Source organism: Lepus europaeus, chromosome 17 (genome assembly GCF_033115175.1).
Source record: "Lepus europaeus isolate LE1 chromosome 17, mLepTim1.pri, whole genome shotgun sequence".
Lineage (NCBI taxonomy): Eukaryota > Metazoa > Chordata > Mammalia > Lagomorpha > Leporidae > Lepus > Lepus europaeus.
The window spans coordinates 78,612,985-78,625,055 of NC_084843.1; the positions used below are offsets into that span (position 1 = coordinate 78,612,985).

General features: G+C 48.2%; 1 protein-coding gene across 1 annotated transcript in view; it reads left to right on the top strand.

Moving 5' to 3' along the window:
* The window catches only part of FRMPD2 (FERM and PDZ domain containing 2), a 101,769-nt gene that overhangs the window by 50,909 nt on the left and 38,789 nt on the right, over positions 1 to 12,071 (top strand). Inside the window, exon 16 of the mRNA XM_062214315.1 lies at positions 7,392 to 7,548. Within this exon, the coding sequence (XP_062070299.1) occupies positions 7,392 to 7,548 (157 nt within the window). The remainder of the gene's footprint in view (positions 1 to 7,391; positions 7,549 to 12,071) is intronic.

Consider the following 12,071-nt stretch of genomic DNA (forward strand, 5'->3'; position numbering starts at 1 on the left):
ATTATCTGATGTTAGAGTTTCTTAAATAGAACATGATAGCTTTTATTCATCTTTTGTCAGTTTCTTTGTTTGTGACAATTTGGATTTTGAGGCTAGCACAGTGTCAAATATTATTCTTGCTAGAATTTCATGAAACATTATTGTTTGTCTTTAGGAGAAATGGTTACTTCTAAGATAAATAATACTTGAGCGTAACTTGAGTTCATGACAGTGGCATTTATATGACCAGAATACTGACTTTTTCCAATATTTTTGACCAAACTTAAATATAAACCATTTTATATTTATGAATTTTTCAAAATTTTAATTACGTGAATTACTTTCACTTAGTTAAAAGCTTATTTGAGGAATTTTAGTTATGGAATCAAAACAACACTGTTACATTCCTTCGTATGTTCTTTGCTGTGTGTTTAATCATTCAAAAATTTCAGTGTAGTTTGTTTAAAAATATTCATAAAAATGAAGATAAGCTCAAAAGGAATTTTGAAAAGTGGATTTTTTTCAAGTCAAAAAAGGTTAACAATCCCCGTAGATGAGTACTTGATATATAAATTGATTTAATTTTTGTAGATGTTTGTTTTCCCCACAATGAGGAACAATGTTTTGATGAAAGCCAGGAAGTCATGAGGTCCACAAGACAAACTTAGTAGCCTGCAAAACGCTACTTAATTAGGGCTTCTACACTCTGCTGATCGGCTGGTTCCTGGTGTGAATGACTGGTTTTTATGGAAAAGCCATCACGTGCAGTCATGCCACCAGCTGCTTGCCACGAAACAAGCAGCTGCTCCAAAAATGATTGAACTTTTTATGCTTCTGCAAGCACAAAATTGGGAACGCTGAGATCAATACACGAATTAGCTCAGGACGCTGGATTCAGTCTTGCATATTAATAGCGGAAGGCAAAATGCCTCAATCACAGATTATTTATCTCGCCAGCCTGCTCGAAGTCGCCTGGGAGGTGGGGAACTGTTTTCAAAGGATGTGATTGGTAGGTGTGCTGGCATCTGTGCAGGTTTGATTATCAATCAGAAAATGGTCCTGCTGGAAGAATGAACCTACCCACTGTGAAATCTCTGAAGAGAAACACAGGAAAGCAGGAGAGGTACAGGCTAGGTAGCACTCTCTTGAGAAAAAGAATACAAAATGACAAACACAAACTACTGCATGCAAGGGAGTATTTCTTTCCAATGAGACAAGAAATCACATCAACACCTGAATTTTCAAAAGCTGAGCAAACACTGAAAATATCACAAAATCCAGAAAATCCTATTTTTATTAATTAACCCTTTGATGAATCTATAATAGTTTTTCCTTTCAAATTTTTGATATCATTCTCTGATTAATTTTTTCCATATGATGACACGTTTGTAATACTGTTTTCTCTCAAGAGCATAGAGATATGGCTTAGTCTTTCTTCTGGCCTGGCTGATAGAAATTTGTTTTTATTATTGATAAGATGCATAAAACATGCAGCTTTGCATGGAGACATGCTGTCTCTTTATGGTGTTGCTATAGAGTGCCTTGCTACAAATGCAAGAAATACAACAAATCCTATTTTGTACGGTTCCTACCGAAAAAACCCAAAAACACTCATGTGGTGCATTGATGATGTAATATCTACCATTTTGCAGCATGTCCTCAGTGGACGGGACTTCAGCTTATTGGGTGTTTTGGACAGTAGCAAAAGCTTCCCAGAGACCAGGCTCTGTGCAGGTTGAGCCTCCTCGGGTGTCTGCTGTAGTAGGTCCTGCTTAGTGTCACGTGTGCGTTCGTGCTGGCTCCATGGAAGGAGTTTGGCGAAGCTGGCAGCAAAGTACCTACTGCACAGGAGAATCTAAGTGGCATAAATAAATTGCATGAAGTCTAAACTAAACCTGTGCCTGTCTCAACATCTCCTCTGGGGACTCCGCTCCCATAGCACCCAGCACCACCTGGCGTGAGAGATGGTGAGAAGGAGGGGCAGTTGGAGTGGGATGGAGAGGAAGCTGCTTACTGTCTGCATCTTAGAAGACCAGGTGCGCACAGTGCCAGGGCCCCTCCTGGGAAAGACTCCACCCAAGGCGGGGTCCTGGAGCGTGGCTTCACCTGCCTCTGCCTGGAAGAATATCACTCTTCTACATAGAGGCACAACTTACAGACATACAAATCAGCACGTAGGCAAACACACCGTGGCGACAATACAGCCCGTGGAGATGAGCATTCCCAACGATGCACCTGGTGTTTGCACGGAGAGGCCACCCAGGAGGGTTTTCATGGCCAGGTCCCCAAGCTGAGGCTGGAGTCTGACAGCATCTTATTCACACAGCAGCTCGCTATGCGAATGTTTGCCTGCAGAGAGAATTTCCCATGAGAGGGTGTTATCAAGATGGTGATGAGTGGCCGCCAACCGCACCTCTATAGCCAAAACTGTCTGCAGCTTTGGACAGAGAAGCAAGATTGCCCTTCAGCTCTCTGTGGTGTCCAACGTCTTACAGCACTGAATCCCAAAGGGAAAGCATGTGTGAGAATTTACAGACTGAGAGACTGTGATGTGTGTGTGTGTGTGTGTGTGTCTGTGTGGAGTCTCCCTTTCAGATTTGTTACAGATTTGTTGTTAGATCTGAAAAATTGACTGACCTCTCTACAATATGTAAACATTGTACTTAAATATTTAAATACCTGAAGGAACTTAATATACATTTACAGGATGCTCTGAAAGTGTATCGGTGTGAGCCGACCAAGTGCATGGCTTCTAATCAAATACCCAGCATTGAAAAAGCAAGCCTGAGATGCTGGGTTAAATAGTGAGGTAAAGCCAAGGCCCTACACAGTGCCTGAAACGTAGGTGTCAGAAACCATCAGGCCCCAGCCTCCCAGGCTCCCTCCTTTAGTTTAACTCACTGAATTAAGGGTGTGGTGCAGCCGGCCCTACAAGGTTTTCTAACATTGTCTCCAGGAGTTTGGTTTCCCTTGGAGGAATTCCAGATCTGGGGTAGAAAGCAATTACCACCTGCATGTGGCCGCCACACCAACCATAGCCCTCTTGGCTGTCATAGGCATGCCCTAAAGAGCAGAGTGCTGCTGGCTAACGGAGGAGCTTGGACAAGAACTGAACATGCAACCTGACCGCATAACCCCCAGCCTCCAACCTGCCCCTTCTCACCCGGCTGGAGGCAACGTGCGTCTTGCCCTGTGTTTTCTTCCTCTTACTCCTGATTCCACCTTCTCTGTAGCCCCTCATTCAGCAGGATGGCAGTTCTGGAGACTTGAATCTGCTACTTCCTCATCTGTAGGCAGATTAAACTTTATCTTTAAGCCTTGTCCACATCATTTTTTTTTCTTGAAGTTTTATTTTGAAAGGCAGAGTTACAGAGAGAGGTAGACACACACACACAAACACACTCACACAGAAGTCTTCCATCCGCTGGTTCACTCCCCAAATGGCTGCAACAGCTGGAGCTGGGCTGATCCGAAGCCAGGAGCCAGGAACTTCCTCTGGGTCTCTCACATGGGTGGCAGGGGTCTAGGGACCTGGGCCATCCTCTGTTGCTTTCCCAGGTGCATCAGCAGGGAGCTGGATTGGAAGTGGAGTAGCCAGGACTTGAACCAGTGCCACAGCGCCGGCCCCTGTCTACATTATTTTGACTTGGCACCAAATGACAAGGACTGAGCTTTTGGTGATGGAGGAAGAAGTACTAAGACTAATAGAGAAGGCCGGCGCCATGGCTTAACAGGCTAATCCTCTGCCTTGCGGTGCCGGCACACCAGGTTCTAGTCTCGGTTGGGGCGCCGGATTCTGTCCTGGCTGCCCCTCTTCCAGGCCAGCTCTCTGCTATGGCCCGGGAAGGCAGTGGAGGATGGCCCAAGTCCTTGGGCCCTGCACCCGCATGGGAGACCAGGAGAAGCACCTGGCTCCTGGCTTCGGATCAGTGAGATGCGCTGGCCACAGCGGCCATTGGAGGGTGAACCAATGGCAAAAAGGAAGACCTTTCTCTCTGTCTCTCTCTCACTATCCACTCTGTCTGTCAAAAAAAAAAAAAAAAAAAGACTAATAGAGAAACATCTATAAATATTTGATTGGGCTGGGGCTGTGGCTTAGTGGGTAAAGCTACCGCCTGCAGTGCCGGCATCCCATATGGGTGCAGATTCAAGTCCTGGCTACTCCACTTCCAATCCAGCTCTCTGCTATGACCTAGAAAAGCAGTAGAAGGTGGCCCAGGTCCTTGGGCCCCTGCACCCATGTGGGAGACCCGGAGGAAGCTCCTGGCTCCTGGCTTCAGCTCAGCTCAGCTCTGGCCAGTGCAGTCATTTGGGGAGTGAACCAGCAGAATGGAAGACCTCTCTCTCTCTCTCTCTCTCTCTCTCACTCTCCTCTCTCTGTGTAACTCTTTCAAATAAATACATAAATATTTTAAAAATAAATAAATATTTGAGAACATACATTGTGTAAAAAAACACGAGCTATATAATAGTTCCGTTAGATTCAGAATCCATTCACATTAGCACATTTGTCAATAAAAACACACTTAAAAATGATTAAATTATGCAAAAGTAGATGAATGAGAGAAAGAAGTTTCTCTGAGGAAAAGCAATGAAAACGATGTGCGTTTGTTCATCTCTGGCTCCTGTGAACGGAGTTTCTCAGGAAGGTTGCTGTCAGGGTTCACGTGAGATGAGTCTAGAAGAGGCTCAGGAATTCCAGGGAGCCCTTTCAGGCATGAACACTGTGTGGATAAAGCTATTTTCACAGGAGCAAACCTAAAGTTCTTACTGAAATATATAGAATATCTAGAGCAGAGGCTTCATTTAGAATTACGTATAAATTCATATAATAGTGTGAGGAGTCAGATGGGTTAATAGGTAGTCAGGGTGGTCTTCATGGAATTTGCGGTGTCAAATATTTGCTTCCTTCCCCCCCAAAATGTTATCTTTAGCAAGAACAAGCAGGCCACCCTCCTTCCTTCAAAATCTCTAAATTTACCCTGAGAATAGCAAGCGAGCTCTTCCTGAGCTCACAGCTGATTGTGAAAACAAGTTGCTATCCCACCTCTCTGGATGGTCTTTTGTTTTATCAGGGGCAGGCCAGACAGGATGGAGAGTTGGAAATCAGGTCTTTTGTGGGTTTTGTCCCTGCCTGGTAACTGAATGCCAATCTGATTGTCAAGTTTTTTTTTTTCTTTCAAAACTGTACTTAAAAACCCAAGTGCTAAGGGCCTGTTGGGATTCTTTCCTCTCTTGGAAGTGCCCCCTCCATGCCGCTCCAGCTGGAAGTCTTTGACTCTAATAAATCCTTTTAAATCTCTCTGCTGTCCACTTGGAAATTCTTCTTCCATGTGAGACAAAGAACCGAGGTAACAATAATTTCTCCACACTGTTTTCCCGAAACAATATCACCTCTCTTACTTCATATTTTATCATTCATATTAGCATTACATTTTCCAAAAAGTTATGATTCTTTATTCTACAAAGCTCCATAGAGATAACCTCATCGGTTCAGCCTTACGAGCTACACAAATACTATTATCTTGTGTGTGAGCCTTAACAGTACAATGCAGGGGCAAGTGTTTGGCCTAGTGGTTAAGACGTCTGCGTCCTATTTTGGAACACCTGGCTTTGACAGCTGGCTGTGGTCCTGTTAGGCAGGAAGTTAGAAATTACCTGTGTGTGTGAGAAGGGCCTAAGGAAACGGACATCCACAGCAGCCCAGCAGCCCAGCATCTGCATTTCAAAGTCACCCTGGGAACTTACCAGGTGCAGGCCAGCACTTAGCACTTCCAAGTCCTGCCCAGATCCTGATGACCTTCCAGGGGGGTCCTGCCCCTTCCACCTGGCCAGGTAAACCATCTTTCCTCTAAGGTGGGCACCCTAGAGAGAAGCCCCTTAGCCCATGCCAGCCAGGCTTCCTCTGTCTGACAACCTCAGTGGAAAACTTGGAAAGGAATTTTTCTTATTTTCACCCAACAAGTCCTTTGTTCTGGAGGAGAAGAAAGGGGGTGGGGAGAAAAGATGGGAAGGCAAGACCTATCCCCTTAAAACCCCAGGCCAAATGTAAGCTGGGCACTGTCTCTCAGGTTCTGTCTGCAGTCGCCTGTCCATTCTTGGGGTTGTCCTACCCTAATAAACCTTGCCACTTTGCTTTCCACCGCTCTCTGTCTCACACCTGAATTCTTTCTTGCGTGAAGACAAGGACCAAGGCTTTATCTCCGGTGACAGTCCTGACTCAGCTTCCTGCTAATCCAGACCCGGGGAAGCAGTGGTGATGGCTCAAGTCGTCAGGTCCCTGCCACTCACCTCCCACAAGGGGAAACCACTTTGGGCTCCAGCTAGGGGCCATTCTGGGCATTTGGGGAGTGGACCGGCAAATGAACGGGGACTCTTTCCCTTTCTCTCTCTCTCTCTCTCTCTGCCCCTTCTCTGTTTCTCAAAAACAAGCAGTGTAACGTAGAGAAGCATCTCTTGGTGGTGGGATCTCAATTCCTGTTGCATTCTGGGGACTCTCGATCTGGTTCCACATCAATTCTGTAGCTACAAAGACGACCCGAGTTAATCGTCATAAAGCAACCTGGCGTAGAACCTGGCGCGGAGCAGCGAGCAACATCAGAGTACAGTCTGAATGCCAGTGCCAGGCTGAGATGAATCCTGGGCCTGGAAGATGCAGAAGAACGGCAGGGCTCATCAGGGCCACTCACAGACAGGGTTCCACACTAGGCTGGCCAGGCCGTGTGGTCAGGAGCTGTAGCAAAATGTCTTCTGCAGGGAAAGACTGTTTACATTTACAACTCCACGGAGCGCCTGCCTTCAAGCCTGTGTGACAGTATCCCCTTTGTATGTGTACTAGCAGTCAGTCCCTCGGGCATCCTGCTGGTGTTTCCAACCTTATCAGAAAGACGGGGGACACTTATAATTTTGGGGAACACTCACAATTTCGAGGGACACCAGCTAGACTGGTCTGCTTCCTTCTGAGAAGAGGGGCAGGACTCAAGATGGCGCTGCATGGCGTTTCTGTCTGGTTACTGTTGCACAAGCACGTCCAGGTGCTTTTGTCATTGCCACAGTCCACTGCCAGAGACTTTTGTCCTCACGTCTTTTGGAGTTTGTGCAATGGAAACAAGAGTACGCAATGGTCCTTCCCTAGTGCACCCAAGGGATCCCATTCGCTCCCAGCGGCCGCTGGTGTACCTGGCTCATTTCTTGCCTCTTGGCAAGTGACGTGTGCCTGATCCACAAGCACTCACCTTGTGAGTGGAGGAAGTCACAAAGATTTTCTTTAAGGAAACACAAAAGGTCTTAGTCGGACACCGTGAGTCCTGCCCTCCTGGATGCCCGGCGGGCGGATGCTGACCTGAGGGACTGAGTACCTTACTGCCCTCTGCAGGGCTGTATTTATTCAAGTCTCTGTTTTCTTCTTTCAGCGAAAGAAGTTCAGCATCACTAGCAGCGTCACTGGGAAAAAGCACACGTTTGTCACCGACTCCGTGAGGACCTGTAAATATCTGCTGGGCCTCTGCTCTGCACAGCACGGGTTCCACGCCCTGATGGGCTCTGGACAGTCTCCCCAGGTGGCAACGGGTGAGTATACGCTGTATTCGCAATTAGAAATCTGTCATTATTCTCTAGGAAAGTAATTGGCATATGTAGATACAGTTGCCCTTGAAGCTTCTACAAAGTCTTAAATCTACCCGGTAATGACAAGAACACAATAAAAATGGGGCCGGTGTAGTGGTAAGTGGCTTAGGCCACTGTCTGAAATGCAGGCATCCCATATCAGAGTGCCAGTTCGAATCCTGGCTGCTCCGCTTCCTGTCTGGCATCCTGCTAATGCACTTTGGAAGGTAGGGGATGATGGGTCAGGTGTTTGGGCTCCTGCCACTCCTGGCTCCTGGCTTTGGCCTTGGCCCAGGCCTGGCTGTTAGGGCCATTTGGGGGGTAAATCAACAGATGGAAAATCTCTCTCTCTCTCTCTCTCTCTCTCTCTCTCTCTCTCTCTCTCATGCTCACCTTTCCAATAAATAAATAAATCTTTAAAAAAAAGACATTTGATAAAAATGAATTTTTTTTTCTTAGATGGGCAAGCACTGAAATATATAACACTTGGGAGAGTTAATCGATAGACTCTTCCCAGAGCACATTAGGACTTTGGCCTTTTGGCCTCCTATGCTTACTTGTGAATGGATATTTACCCAATGCTAATACTCATAGACACACATGCAAGTTGATGCCTGGGGATGTTCCTAGAACATCATTTGTCTCTGCACATTTGGAAGTCACCTGAGATTCCCAGTGTGGCAGACTAGTTAAATAAATCATAGTGCATTTTATAACTCAGGCAGTAAAATCAGTTTCTGGAGAATGATGACATGGGAAGCCATCTACGATATGGTGCTGAGGGAGAGCAGGCAGGATGCGAGACCGTCTCCAGCACTGACTGGTGGGACATTCTCTGATGGTGAAGTACCTGCACCCTGGGTGTGGGAGGAGATCCGGTCAGCCGGTACCTACGGAGCCAGGACAATGCAGTCATCAACACTGAATTTTGTTTCATTTTTCATAATTTATACTGACACGGCCACATGTCCCTATTCTGTTGGGTAGCACAGATACAGACACACAAGACTTTTGATAAATAGTACCATGGTATGAATTAAGAAAGATACAGAAGTGAACTACAACAACATATGACCTGTTGGCACCTTTGAGAGTTAGGCTTATAGCCGTGTATCATTGATATCATTAAGAAACAGGCTTTTGGTTAAAACGTGAGCACATATCACATAAGACTGGTGACTGTTGTTAAGCACTATTTACTATTGTTATGACTTTCTCTGGGTATGATGATCAGGACCTACATACATGACTCCACTGATGCTTGCAATGTACTGCTTGCTTAAACTGCAATTGCCAAGTAGCCCCACGAGGCAGATTCCTGTGTTATTCGGCTTGGAGAAGTCAAGTTCTGTCTTAGCTGCTTGCTGGTGGGGCTGAGATCTGTACCTCTGGCCCCTAGTGCCTGGCACCTGCCCACTTCACCCCTGTCTTGGGCCTTTCATTTGTGCCAAAGCATGGACATTTGGGCTAGACAGGCTTGATTTTCAGTGCTGGCTTTGGTATAGCTGTTGTCAGTCTCTGAGCCTAATGACTGGTTATGGACAGGAGTAATACAACACAGTGGGTCATGCCCTTCTTCTTCAGAGCATGATCCCTGCGTTTGCAGCAGGTGCATCGCTTGGGAGCTTTGTTAAGGATACAGAGTCACGGGTCCCACTCTGGGCCTCCTCCTGAGTTAGAACCTGTGTTTGAGAAAGGACCCAGGTGACTCAGATGCATGGAAAAGTTTGAGAAGCACCAGCTTTGAACGTGACCCATGGAGTACAAGAGCCTCAGGGGGTTGCCACTCACTAGCTGTGTAACTTTGAGCCCCTCCCTTTCCATCTCATTGCCCCCTGTTGGATACGGGGGCCATCCCGCAGGTGCACACACATCACATTTCGAGCTCCATGTGCAGGGCTCAGGGCTCAGGGCTCAGGATGAGGGGACTGATAGCGACTCCTGCTTATGGGGAGCCACTTTGTGTGGGAGCTGGGTCACTGGGCTCTGGGGCTGGCCCAGGGGTTGGGATCCATGGGAAATAAAATTGCTGAGCTTTTGAATGCAGAACCAAGCAGAGGAAGTAAAGGCAGCTTGTCATTTGCAACTGAACCGCATAAGCATCTCACTGAAACCCCAGGGTGTGGATTCCAAGATGTTTCCAGGGAGCTGCGGATGATACATGTAAATGAGCCATAATCTGACTTACCTGCTCTTACTGGGATACAGTAGGCGACAGGCTATCAATATGGCTCTTATTGCTTGTTTTCAGTGACTGTAAAATATTTATAAAGACTGCATGAGCTCCCTTGGGAGATTAGTCCTTCCAGGCTTGTTCGACTCCGAACTATTTTTCTCAAGCTGCAAATTCCAGTGTTGCAGGGAGTGCTCAGGAATCTAACATTTGTTTGCATTAAAAGGATCTGTTTCGCCATTCTGTCCTTGTCTTTTAAAAATTCCCCTCCTATAGTGTCTGCAAACACCATTTTCAGTGATTCCATGCAGCTGGGACCCGGCCACCTCCAGCTAGAGACCCCTTCCCTGCCAAAAAAAATCCTGGCAGTACCTCCACAGTGATTCTTCCTCCCCCACGCTCCCTCTGCCACTGTCTTCACCTTGTTCCAGTGGGACCACCCTGCAGGAAACTGAGAGAGTCTGCACCTGCACCTGCTGTTCCCACCCCACTGTCACTCCATGCTCTCAAATGGGCTCCCTGCTAGGACTCATGTCCTTCTGCCAGCCTTCAAAAGGATTGATAACTTGTCGGGGCTCTCTGATGCCTGCAGGGACAAGCCCGGATATCTTAGGGTGACAGGGCAGGTGCTCCATAGCCCAGCCCTACCCTTGACTGATTTCTCTTTAAATTTATTTATTTATTTGAAAGTCAGATTTACAATGAGAGAGAGAGAGAGAGAGAGAGAGAGAGAGAATCTTCCACCCACTAGTGCATTTTCCAAATGGCTGCAATGGCTGGGGTTGGGTCAGGCTGAAGCCAGGAGCCTGGACCTCCCTCTGGGTCTCCCACGTGGGTGCAGGGGCCCAAGCACTTGGGCCCTCTTCTGCTGCTTTCCTGAGCACACTAGCGGGGAGCTGGATTGGAAGTGGAGCAGCAGGGATTTGAATCAGAGCTCATTCGGGATGCCGGCACTGCAGACAACAGCTTGACCTGCTGCACCACAGCACTGGCCCCTGTCCGTTCTTTGAGCTGGACCTTGGAAGTGTAATCATCGGGTACGAGAGCCAGGCATTGTGAAGGTCCCGCTGTTTTCCTGGGTGCCATGTCCCCGCCCGGTGTTGCTCTGCCTGCTCCGTGGTATCCGAGCCAGAATGGATTCTGTGGTGTTTATCTGGGTGCGTTTGACAGGGAAAATGATTCCACGCTAGCGCTTTATTTTGCATGTCTTTGATTGTTGCAAAGTCAAACATTTTCCAAATGTTTCTTAGTCATTCTACTGTAAATTGTCTCAACAAGCTCGCTACTTTATGGCTATTCGTTTCCCTGGGGAGAAAGAAAACTGCCCGAGTGTTTGCAAGTGCGTGATTTCAGGACTAAGGCAGGCAGGATCTGTCAGCCCTGCAGGGTGGGGCCCTGGGCTCCCACGGGTGGCCTCGGGGCAGTAGGGGTGGCCTGGGCCTTTCGATGAGCCAGCCTGTGGCTGCAGGACTGCAGATCTGCAGGGGGCTGCCCAGGATGACACCCTGGTTCCTTTTCCCTCATGATCCTTGGCTCGGGATGTCTCCTGCACGCATGGAACATTGCAATGAACTTGGACTTCAGCCCTCGACATCTGGCTGGACGCAGCCTTCCCTGGTGCCACTGTTATTCTGGGAGCCATCCATGGCCAGGAGACAGGGACCATTCCCTCTCCATGGCGGGGGGACGGGTGGCTGTGGGACATTCTTGGCATCTCTCCTTCCGTCCTGGAAAGGTTGTCAGCTCGTAGCTCTCCTGCCTCCCAGCGAAGCCCTCCTCCACCGTCTGTCCACCCCATGGAAGCCCACGTGGCTGAGGCGTGCTGTGGCTGGCAGCACTCCCTGGCAGCCCTGTCGGCTGCACGGCTGCAGGCCGAGTGCCCGGCATCTGGGGTCTCATTTCCTGGCCTCACCGTGCAGCCACTGCCCTGCTCAGTGACCCAAGGCAGACGGCGTGTGTCCCCTTGTGCTTGGCCTGTAGCCAGCACTCCGCAGACACCAGCTGTGGGCACTACAGCTACTGCTGTGGCTGGAGTCCTGAGCGCGCTCTGGAGTTCAGGTGCTACCCAATTCGGGCCAGAGGCCAAGTCCTTTCGAACTCCTTCCCGCCGCCATCTTTCTTGCTCACCGTGTGAGTCATGTACCGTTGGGCGTCTCACACACGTGGAAAAGTCCCCCCGAGTACCTTAAGAAGGCCAGGGGCTCGGGGGGTAGAGCCCCCCGACAGCACGCAGGAGAAGAGGCAGGGGCTGCTGGAGGAAGGAAGCGCTCACGGGCACCTGGGAGTGTTGGGGTCTCACTGCACATACAGCACA